General features: G+C 47.5%; 1 protein-coding gene across 1 annotated transcript in view; it reads right to left on the reverse strand.

The window, feature by feature from the left end:
• The window catches only part of fgfr3 (fibroblast growth factor receptor 3), a gene marked incomplete at both ends in the record, with an annotated part of 280,133 nt that overhangs the window by 107,473 nt on the left and 160,481 nt on the right, over positions 1 to 12,179 (reverse strand). The window contains 2 exons of the mRNA XM_084181508.1: positions 9,978 to 10,168; positions 11,091 to 11,214. Of these exons, the coding sequence (XP_084037634.1) occupies positions 9,978 to 10,168; positions 11,091 to 11,214 (315 nt within the window). The remainder of the gene's footprint in view (positions 1 to 9,977; positions 10,169 to 11,090; positions 11,215 to 12,179) is intronic.

Raw genomic sequence — 12,179 nt, forward strand, 5'->3', positions numbered from 1 at the left:
ATGATGTAGTTGTTTTAGTGAAAAATCAAGCGGAGGTGGATGGTTTGAGTCTAATGGTTGATCGTTTTAGGGGAATATCCTCTGCAAAGGTAAATTGGGAAAAAAGTTGTGCTTTACAGATTGGAGAATGGTCTGGAGGGATCATGGCTTTGCCAGGGGGGCTGGAATGGTGTAAGGGAGGTTTTAAGTATCTTGGAGTGTACCTAGGAGATGAGGGGACAATGGAAAAAAATTGGATTGGGGTGGTTGAAATGGTGGAAGGGAGGATGAGGAGATGGCGTTGGTTGTTATCTCGTATGTCATAAAGGGGGCGCACTATTATAGTTAACAATGTGATTGCCTCTGCACTGTGGCATCGGTTGTCAGTTTTAGAGCCACCATCTGGCCTTCTGGCTAAGATACAGGCAATTATTGTGGACTTCTTTTGGGATAAATATCATTGGGTTCCACAAAATGTTTTGTATTTGTCAAAAGAGGAGGGGGGACAAGGTCTTGTACATCTTGCTAGTAGGGCTGCTGCTTTCCGGTTTCAGTTTATTCAAATGTTGCTTTATGGACCGGAAAATGTGGTTTGGAGAGGGGTGGCAGGTCTTGTATTACAGCAGGTTGGGGGATTAGGTTTAAAGAAGGCTTTATTTTTGGTTGATAGTAGCCAGATTTCTAGGGAGGGAGTACCTCCGTTTTACAGAGGCCTTCTTAGGGTGTGGAGCATAATGAAGGTGTCCAGACGCACTTCAGTGGAGTCAGTGCAGTGGCTGTTGGAGGAACCTCTGGTGTACGGGGCAAGACTGGATTGTACAACTGCAGCTGTTCCACATTTCTCCAAGATTCTGGTGAAGGGCAAAATCATCACCTTAAAACAGTTAATGGCCATGGCTGGGCTCGCCTTAATGGATGGAAGACGGGTGGCTGAACATTTGGGGGTGGGGTCAGAAAGGATTGTCGGACAACTGCTGGGAAGCTGCAGGAAGGCTCTGTCAGCAGAAGAGTGGGGTATGCTGAATAGTCACAAGAAGAAGGTACAAAATGAAAACGTCTCATTTCCAAGACTAAGGATGTCACGCCCTGGCTCTGGGGACTCTAGTATGTTGAGCCAGGGTGTGAGTTTTCATTTGTTTTTCGTTCTAGTTTTGTAGTTCTATGTTGGCCAGTGTGGTTCTCAATCAGAGGCAACGTGTATCAGCTGTTGCTTGTTGTCTCTGATTGGGAACCATACTTAAGCAGCCTGTTTTCCCACAGTGTTTGTGGGATCTTGTTCCTGTATAGGTTTGTGTTTTGCACCTTTGGACGTCACGTTATCGTTTGTTGTTTTGTTCGTGTAATCATTATTTAATAAATATGTTCACCTTCCACGCTGCGCCTTGGTCCTCTGTATCCGACGATCGTGACAGAAGATCCCACCAACACTGGACCAAGCAGCGTGTCCAGGAGCCAGCGCCAGAGGTATCGCTAAAGGACATCAACCTCGACTGGGCCTGGCCCACGGGGAGGAGAGACCCCCAGAATTTTTTTAGGGGGGGGCTCACGCCGTGGACGACGGGGCAGCAGGAGGCCGCGATAGAGCGGTCCAGCGGGTTTGCAGAGGTGGCCACCAGGTTAAGGGGGCCACTGGTCACAGAGGAGAGGGAAAGTGTAGAGGCACGGCGAGAGGTACTGGGGTGTGTTACCAGTCCGGTCCGGCCCATTCCTGATCCCTGCGTAGGGCCAGTGGTGTGTGTCCCCAGTACGGTCCGGCCTGTTCCTGTTCCTCGCATCGAGCCTGTGGTGCGCGTCGTCAGCCCGGCCCGGCCTGTTCCTGCTCCACGCACCAAGCCTATGGTGCGCATCGTCAGCCCGGCCCGGCCTGTTCCACGCACCAAGCCAGTGGTGTGCATCGTCAGTCCGGCACAGCCCGTGCCTGTTCGACCGGTGCCTGGTCCGGCACCGGTCAGCTGCTCCACGCCGGAGCTAGAGCAATCCGCTCCACCGGTGTTCAGTCCAGCTCCGGCCAGCAGGGTCAGACCGGACCAGGGGTACTTTGGGGGGTTGGAGAGGGAGGGGGGGGTACTGTCACGCCTTTGGGGGGGGTACTGTCACGCCCTGGCTCTGGGGACTCTAGTATGTTGAGCCAGGGTGTGAGTTTTCATTTGTTTTTTGTTCTAGTTATGTAGTTCAATGTTGGCCAGTGTGGTTCTCAATCAGAGGCAACGTGTATCAGCTGTTGCTTGTTGTCTCTGATTGGGAACCATACTTAAGCAGCCTGTTTTCCCACAGTGTTTGTGGGATCTTGGTCCTGTATAGGTTTGTGTTTTGCACCTTTGGACGTCACGTTATCGTTTGTTGTTTTGTTCGTGTAATCATTATTTAATAAATATGTTCACCTTCCACGCTGCGCCTTGGTCCTCTGTATCTGACGAACGTGACAAAGGATTACACCCAATATCCCAGAGTCAGAAAGAAAGGCGTTATTACTGGATTTGAGAGGGTTGGAAGAGGTGGGTTTGGATGAGGTGAATGGGAAAGACTTATATAGGGGGTGTGTCAAGGTGTTGAATAAAGATACATTGAAAAATAGAAAAGACACTCCATGGAGGGTCAAATTGGTCATTGATGACAAGGTAAAGCCAGCATGGAGAGCACTGTACAAGCCACCGTTACAAAAGGGTACTGGGGATATGCAATGGAGGGTTTTGCATGTCATCATTACAGTTAATACTTTTGTATCTGTTATTAACTCAGATGTTGGAGATGAATGTCCTTTTTGTAATATAAGAGAAACACTTTTTCACTGTTTTATGGAGTGTGAGAGGATAAAACCTCTCTTGGAAATGCTGGAGTCTTTGTTTAAAGCTGTAGGGGAGATTTTCAATAACACTGTTTTTATTTTGGGGTTTCAATATAGTAAGCAACATAAAAGAAAATGTCAACTGTTACATTTTATGTTGGGACAAGCTAAGATGTCAATTTTTCTGAGTAGGAAACATAAGATAGAAACGGGATATGGGCAGGATGTAAGATGCGTTTTTAAAGGATTAGTGAAAGCGAGAATAAAAGTGGATTTTGAGTTCTTCTCGGCTGTAAAAGATCTCCCATTGTTTGAGGAGAAGTGGGCTTAGGAAGGAGCGGTTTGTTTTGTGGAGGAGGGGAAACTATTTTTGGTTGATGAAATGAGTTAAATGTATATGTTTTTTGTATTTGTTTTATTTATTTAGGAATGACATTTTTTGTTTCATTTCTGAAAAGGCAGTGTGCCATTATTTATGTTAACACTTGAGTATAAAATAAAGGTTTTATAAAAACTCAAAAACTCTCTCCTCCTCTCTCTCCTCCTCCTCTCTCTCTATCTCTCTCTCTCCTCATCTATCTATCTACAGTGAGGGAAAAAAGTATTTGATCCCCTGCTGATTTTGTACGTTTGCCCACTGACAAAGAAATGATCAGTCTATAATTTTAATGGTAGGTTTATTTGAACAGTGAGAGACAGAACATCAACAAAAAAATCCAGAAAAACGCATGTCAAAAATGTTATAAATTGATTTGCATTTTAATGAGGGAAATAAGTATTTGACCCCATCTCAATCAGAAAGATTTCTGGCTCCCAGGTGTCTTTTATACAGGTAACGAGCTGAGATTATGTCACGGATTCAGCCGAGGCTGCTCCTCCTCCTTGCTCGGGCAGCCTTCGGCGTTCGTCGTCCCCGGAGTACTAGCTACTGCCGATCGATGTTTCGGTGTTTGTCTTGTTTGGTCTTTATTGTTTACACCTGTTTCCCATTATGTTGTATTGTATTCCCGATATTAACCCCTGTCTCTCATTGGTTATTGTGTGTGATTGTTCTTTGTCATTCCGGCAGTTTCTTTGGTGCACGGGTTATTGTGTTTTCCTCCCTGTTTGGAGGTTTGTTGTTTTGCACTATATTTTACTGTGTTCAGTAAAGTATGTTGCCAGCCGCTCTGTGTCCTGCGTTTGACTTCGCTGACCGCATACACGTCGCGTGACAGATTAGGAGCACACTCTTAAAGGGAGTGCTCTTAATCTCAGCTTGTTACCTTTATAAAAGACACCTGTCTACAGAAGCAATTAATCAATCAGATTCCAAACTCTCTACCATGGCCAAGACCAAAGAGCTCTCCAAGGATGTCAGGGACAAGATTGTAGACCTACACAAGGCTGGAATGGGCTACAAGACCATCGCCAAGCAGTTTGGTGAGAAGGTGACAACAGTTGGTGTGATTATTCGCAAATGGAAGAAACACAAAATAACTGTCAATCTCCCTCAGCCTGGGGCTCCATGCAAGATCTCACCTTGTGGAGTTGCAATGATCATGAGAACGGTGAGGAATCAGCCCAGAACTACACGGGAGGATCTTGTCATTGATCTCAAGGCAGCTGGGACCATAGTCACCAAGAAAACAATTGGTAACACACTACGCCGTGAAGGACTGAAATCCTGCAGCGCCCGCAAGGTCCCCCTGCTCAAGAAAGCACATATACAGGGCCGTCTGAAGTTTGCCAGTGAACATCTGAATGATTCAGAGGAGAACTGGGTGAAAGTGTTGTGGTCAGATGAGACCAAAATCGAGCTCTTTGGCATCAGCTCAACTCGCCGTTTTTGGAGGAGGAGGAATGCTGCCTATGACCCCAAGAACACCATCCCCATCGTCAAACATGGAGGTGGAAACATTATGCTTTGGGGGTGTTTTTCTGCTAAGGGGACAGGACAACTTAATCGCATCAAAGGGACGATGGACGGGGCCATGTACCGTCAAATCTTGGGTGAGAACCTCCTTTCCTCAGCCAGGGCATTGAAAATGGGTCGTGGATGGGTATTCCAGCATGACAATGACCCAAAACACACGGTCAAGGCAACAAAGGAGTGGCTCAAGAAGAAGCACATTAAGGTCCTGGAGTGGCCTAGCCAGTCTCCAGACCTTAATCCCATAGAAAATCTGTGGAGGGAGCTGATGGTTCGAGTTGCCAAACGTCAGCCTCGAAACCTTAATGACTTGGAGAAGATCTGCAAAGAGGAGTGGAACAGAATCCCTCCTGAGATGTGTGCAAACCTGGTGGCCAACTACAAGAAACGTCTGACCTCTTTGATTGCCAACAAGGGTTTTGCCACCAAGTACTAAGTCATGTTTTGCAGAGGGGTCAAATACTTATTTACCTCATTAAAACGCAAATCAATTTATAACTTTTTTGACATGCGTTTTTCTGGATTTTGTTGTTGTTATTCTGTCTCTCACTGTTCAAATAAACCTACCATTAAAATTATAGACTGATCATATCTTTGTCAGTGGGCAAACGTACAAAATCAGCAGGGGATCAAATACTTTTTTCCCTCACTCTATCTATCTATCTATCTATCTATCTATCTATCTATCTATCTATCTATCTATCTATCTATCTATCTATCTATCTATCTATCTATCTATCTATCTATCTATCTATCTATCTATCTATCTATCTATCTATCTATCTATCTATCTATCTATCTATCTATCTATCTATCTATCTATCTATCTATCTATCTATCTATCTATCTATCTATCTATCTATCTATCTATCTATCTATCTATCTATCTATCTATCTATCTACTCCTCTTCCTTCCTTAACATTGCCAAAGCAAGTGAAGTAGATAGTAAACAAAAGTGAAATAAACAATAAATATTAACAGTAAACATTACACTCAGAAGTTTCAAAAGAATAAAGACATTTCAAATGTCATATTATGTATATATACAGTGTTGTAACAATGTGCAAATAGTTAAAGTACAAATGGGAAAATAAATAAACATAAATATGGGTTGTATTTACAATGGTGTTTATTCTTCACTGGTTGCCCTTTTCTTGTGGCAACAGGTCACAAATCTTGCAGCTGTGATGGCACACTTTGGTTTTTCACCCAGTAGATAAGGGAGTTTATCAAAATTGGGTTTGTTTTCGAATTCTTTGTGGATCGCTGTAATCTGAGGGAAATATGTGTCTCTAATATGGTCATACATTTGGCAGGAGGTTAGGAAGTGCAGCTCAGTTTCCACCTCATTTTGTGGGCAGTGTGCACATAGCCTGTCTTCTCTTGAGAGCCAGGTCTGCCTATGGCGGCCTTTCTCAATAGCAAGGCTATATTCACTGAGTCTGTACATAGTCAAAGCTTTCCTTAAGAGTGGGTCAGTCACAGTGGTCAGGTATTCTGCCACTGTGTACTCTCTGTTTAGGGCCAAATAGCATTCTAGTTTGCTCAGTTTTTTTGTTTGTTCTTTCCAATGTGTCAAGTAATTCTCTTTTTGTTTTCTCATGATTTGGTTGGGTAAAATGTTGTTGTTGTTGTTGTTGTTGTCCTGGGGCTCTGTGGGGTCTGTTTGTGTTTGTGAACAGAGCCCCCGGACCAGCTTACTTAGGGGACTCTTCTCCAAGTTCATCATCTCTCTATCTATCTATCTCTCTCCTGTATTTTTTGGGGGGCCTCTCTCCACCTCCTCGCCTCCCTCTTTCAGATGAGGCGACCAGGACATCAGAGTCTGGGTGGTTAAACGCCATCTCTCTGCCTGTCTGCCGCCACCACACCAGCTCTCTCTCTCTCTCTCTCTGCCTGTCTGCCGCCACCACACCAGCTCTCTCTCTCTGCCTGTCTGCCGCCACCACACCAGCTCTCTCTCTCTCTCTCTCTCTCTCTGCCTGTCTGCCGCCACCACACCAGCTCTCTCTCTCTCTCTGCCTGTCTGCCGCCACCACACCAGCTCTCTCTCTCTCTCTGCCTGTCTGCCGCCACCACACCAGCTCTCTCTCTCTCTCTGCCTGTCTGCCGCCACCACACCAGCTCTCTCTCTCTCTCTGCCTGTCTGCCGCCACCACACCAGCTCTCTCTCTCTCTCTGCCTGTCTGCCGCCACCACACCAGCTCTCTGTCTCTCTCTGCCTGTCTGCCGCCACCACACCAGCTCTCTCTCTCTCTCTGCCTGTCTGCCGCCACCACACCAGCTCTCTCTCTCTCTCTGCCTGTCTGCCGCCACCACACCAGCTCTCTGTCTCTCTCTGCCTGTCTGCCGCCACCACACCAGCTCTCTCTCTCTCTCTGCCTGTCTGCCGCCACCACACCAGCTCTCTCTCTCTCTCTGCCTGTCTGCCGCCACCACACCAGCTCTCTCTCTCTCTCTCTCTCTCTCTCTGCCTGTCTGCCGCCACCACACCAGCTCTCTCTCTCTCTCTGCCTGTCTGCCGCCACCACACCAGCTCTCTCTCTCTCTCTCTCTCTCTCTCTCTCTGCCTGTCTGCCGCCACCACACCAGCTCTCTCTCTCTCTCTGCCTGTCTGCCGCCACCACACCAGCTCTCTCTCTCTCTCTGCCTGTCTGCCGCCACCACACCAGCTCTCTCTCTCTCTCTCTGCCTGTCTGCCGCCACCACACCAGCTCTCTCTCTCTCTCTCTCTCTCTCTCTGCCTGTCTGCCGCCACCACACCAGCTCTCTCTCTCTCTCTCTCTCTCTCTCTCTCTCTCTCTCTCTCTCTCTCTCTCTCTCTCTCTCTCTCTCTCTCTCTCTCTCTCTCTCTCTGCTCTCTCTCTCTCTCTCTCTCTCTCTCTCTCTCTGCTCTCTCTCTCTCTCTCTCTCTCTCTCTCTCTCTCTCTCTCTCTCTCTCTCTTCTCTCTCTGCTCTCTCTCTCTCTCTCTCTCTCTCTCTCTCTCTCGTTCACTTTAGTCCAAACCAGATGTTTGTTTTATTCCTTAGATGCAGAAAAAGACCAGAATGAGAAAGCGAGACTCTTGATTGCTCGGGGAGTCTCTTCCTCTGAGCTGAAATAAATTAGTTTTAAAAAACTCTCTGGTGAGAAGGAAGGGAGATGTCCCTCGAGACTGCTCTGTTGCAGAACACTACTGTTCTAGAACTCTGATACAAACACCAAATGACTTCTCTGTTACAGCAGTATAAACAGCAAACTATCTAGAAGACAAAAGAGAGAACACCCAACTAGTCTCTAATATACTGAAGCTAGCCTCATCTTAGTCCTGTATGTAGACTCCCCATTCAGCCTTATACTAGTCCTGTATGTAGACTCCCCATTCAGCCTTATACTAGTCCTGTATGTAGACTCCCCATTCAGCCTTATACTAGTCCTGTATGTAGACTCCCCATTCAGCCTTATACTAGTCCTGTATGTAGACTCCCCATTCAGCCTTATACTAGTCCTGTATGTAGACTCCCCATTCAGCCTTATACTAGTCCTGTATGTAGACTCCCCATTCAGCCTTATACTAGTCCTGTATGTAGACTCCCCATTCAGCCTTATACTAGTCCTGTATGTAGACTCCCCATTCAGCCTTATACTAGTCCTGTATGTAGACTCCCCATTCAGCCTTATACTAGTCCTGTATGTAGACTCCCCATTCAGCCTTATACTAGTCCTGTATGTAGACTCCCCATTCAGCCTTATACTAGTCCTGTATGTAGACTCCCCATTCAGCCTTATACTAGTCCTGTATGTAGACTCCCCATTCAGCCTTATACTAGTCCTGTATGTAGACTCCCCATTCAGCCTTATACTAGTCCTGTATGTAGACTCCCCATTCAGCCTTATACTAGTCCTGTATGTAGACTCCCCATTCAGCCTTATACTAGTCCTGTATGTAGACTCCCCATTCAGCCTTATACTAGTCCTGTATGTAGACTCCCCATTCAGCCTTATACTAGTCCTGTATGTAGACCTCCCTAGACCTCCCCTTCAGCCTCATCCTAGACCTCCCCTTCAGCGTCATCCTAGACCGCCCCTTCAGCATCATCCTTTGTAGCATGTAGCGATGGGGAGGTCTACATACAGGACTAGTATAAGGCTGAAGGGGAGGTCTAGGGTGGTCTACATACAGGACTAGTATAAGGCTGAATGGGGAGTCTACATACAGGACTAGTATAAGGCTGAATGGGAGGTCTAGGGAGGTCTACATACAGGACTAGTATAAGGCTGAAGGGGAGGTCTAGGGAGGTCTACATACAGGACTAGTATAAGGCTGAAGGGGAGGTCTAGGGAGGTCTACATACAGGACTAGTATAAGGCTGAAGGGGATGTCTAGGGAGGTCTACATACAGGACTAGTATAAGGCTGAATGGGAGGTCTAGGGAGGTCTACATACAGGACTAGTATAAGGCTGAAGGGGAGGTCTAGGGAGGTCTACATACAGGACTAGTATAAGGCTGAAGGGGAGGTCTAGGGAGGTCTACATACAGGACTAGTATAACGCTGATGGGGAGGTCTAGGGAGGTCTACATACAGGACTAGTATAAGGCTGAATGGGGAGTCTACATACAGGACTAGTATAAGGCTGAAGGGGAGGTCTAGGGCAGTCTACATACAGGACTAGTATAAGGCTGAAGGGGAGGTCTAGGGAGGTCTACATACAGGACTAGTATAAGGCTGAATGGGGAGTCTACATACAGGACTAGTATAAGGCTGAAGGGGAGGTCTAGGGCAGTCTACATACAGGACTAGTATAAGGCTGAATGGGGAGTCTACATACAGGACTAGTATAAGGCTGAATGGGGAGTCTACATACAGGACTAGTATAAGGCTGAATGGGGAGTCTACATACAGGACTAGTATAAGGCTGAATGGGGAGTCTAGGATGAGGCTGAAGGGGAGGTCTAGGGAGAGGCTGAAGGGGAGGTCTAGGATGAGGCTGAAGGGGAGGTCTAGGGAGGTCTACATACAGGACTAGTATAAGGCTGATGGGGAGGTCTAGGGAGGTTTACATACAGGACTAGTATAAGGCTGAAGGGGAGGTCTAGGGAGGTCTACATACAGGACTAGTATAAGGCTGAAGGGGAGGTCTAGGGAGGTCTACATACAGGACTAGTAGAACTCCATGTTTCCATAGTTTCATCACTGCTACTACTGACTGGACTCTACTGTGTGATAGGTGGATAGAGGTAGAGCCTCTCTCCTTATTGGTCCAAGTCAACCAGGAAACAAATGTGATTGGTCCAGCAGACCGTTAAGCCCCACCCACCTTGAGTATGTTGACGTATGGGACTCTGTCGGGGCCGTATCGAGAGCCGTTCACCTCGATGTGTTTAAGCCACTGGATATGAGGCTGGGCATCGCTGTACACCTTACAGTGGAACTCCACATCACTGCCCAATACCACCGTCTGATTGGCTGGAAGACCCGCCTGGAGGATGGGCCTATGATGGGGGCGCTCTGATTGGGCCAGAGAAGGGAGAGCGGCGGGAGGTTTATTGGTAAACAAAACACACAGAGTATGTCACACCTGATGAACTCACCTCAATCACATTGATGATTGATAGCATGTGACAATATACCTCAATCACATTGATGATTGATAGCATGTGACAATATAAACTAATGTCAATTCATCCAATCAAGTTTTCCATCATGTGGTGATCTCGGACCATCTTACCCAGCACGTCTAGCTGGTAGGTGTGGGTGGTGGTCTTACCCAGCACGTCTAGCTGGTAGGTGTGGGTGGTGGTCTTACCTAGTACATCTAGCTGGTAGGTGTGGGTGATGGTCTTACCTAGTACATCTAGCTGGTAGGTGTGGGTGGTGGTCTTACCTAGTACATCTAGCTGGTAGGTGTGGGTGGTGGTCTTACCTAGTACATCTAGCTGGTAGGTGTGGGTGGTGGTCTTACCTAGTACATCTAGCTGGTAGGTGTGGGTGGTGGTCTTACCTAGTACGTCTAGCTGGTAGGTGTGGGTGATGGTCTTACCTAGTACATCTAGCTGGTAGGTGTGGGTGGTGGTCTTACCTAGTACATCTAGCTGGTAGGTGTGGGTGGTGGTCTTACCTAGTACATCTAGCTGGTAGGTGTGGGTGGTGGTCTTACCTAGTACATCTAGCTGGTAGGTGTGGGTGATGGTCTTACCTAGTACATCTAGCTGGTAGGTGTGGGTGGTGGTCTTACCTAGTACATCTAGCTGGTAGGTGTGGGTGGTGGTCTTACCTAGTACATCTAGCTGGTAAGTGTGGGTGGTGGTCTTACCTAGTACATCTAGCTGGTAGGTGTGGGTGGTGGTCTTACCTAGTACATCTAGCTGGTAGGTGTGGGTGGTGGTCTTACCTAGTACATCTAGCTGGTAGGTGTGGGTGGTGGTCTTACCTAGTACATCTAGCTGGTAGGTGTGGGTGATGGTGCCATACTTGTTCTGTACAACACAGGTGTAGTTCCCACGGTCTGATGGGACAGCACTCTCCATCACCAGGCTCCACTGCTGGTGCCTTAGCTGAGGGGGAGAGAGGGAGGGTCAGAGGAGGGAAAGAAGGGAGGAGAGAGAGGGAAGCAGGAGGGGGAGTTGGGCAGGGTGAGACAAGGAGAGAAGCAGGGAGGGGTAGAGACAGGGAGGGAGAGAGAGGGGGAGTCAGGAGGGGGAGATGGGCAGGGAGGGAGAGAGAGGGGGAGTCAGGAGGGGGAGATGGGCAGGGAGGGGTAGAGACAGGGTTAGCTGAGTGGCGCAGTGGTCTAAGGCACTGCATCGCAGTGCTAACTGTGCCACTAGAGATCCAGGTTCGAATCCAGGCTCTGTCGCAGCCGGCCGCGACCGGGAGACTCATGGGCGGCGCACAATTGGCCCAGCGTCGTCCAGGGTAGGGGAGGGAATGGCCGGCAGGGATGTAGCTCAGTTGATAGAGCATGGCGTTTGCAACGCCAGGGTTGTGGGTTCGATTCCCACGGGGGGCCAGTATAAAAAAAACAAAATGTAATCACTAACTGTAAGTCGCTCTGGATAAGAGCGTCTGCTAAATGACTAAAATGTAAATGTAAATAAGTGTGACATAGAGGAGAGACAGAGGGTTGGCAAACATGGCAAAGGAAAGAGAGAGGAGCTGGGTGTTAGAGCAGATTAGAACTAGACAGAACCAAACCAGACAGTTGGACCACACTTCAGGATGAAAATAACAACAACAAGATAGAGAGGCAAAGAGAACAGAGAGAGAGGAATAGAGAACAGAGAGAGAGGAATAGAGAACAGAGAGAGAGGAATAGAGAACAGAGAGAGAGGAATAGAGAACAGAGAGAGAGGAATAGAGAACAGAGAGAGAGGAATAGAGAACACAGAGAGAGGAATAGAGAACAGAGAGAGAGAGGAATAGAGAACACAGAGAGAGAGAGGAATAGAGAACACATAGAGAGGAATAGAGAACAGAGAGAGGAACAGAGAGAGAGGAATAGAGAACAGAGAGAGAGGAA

This window comes from Coregonus lavaretus, assembly GCF_964263955.1.
Source record: "Coregonus lavaretus genome assembly, chromosome: 18".
Taxonomy (NCBI): Eukaryota; Metazoa; Chordata; class Actinopteri; order Salmoniformes; family Salmonidae; genus Coregonus; species Coregonus lavaretus.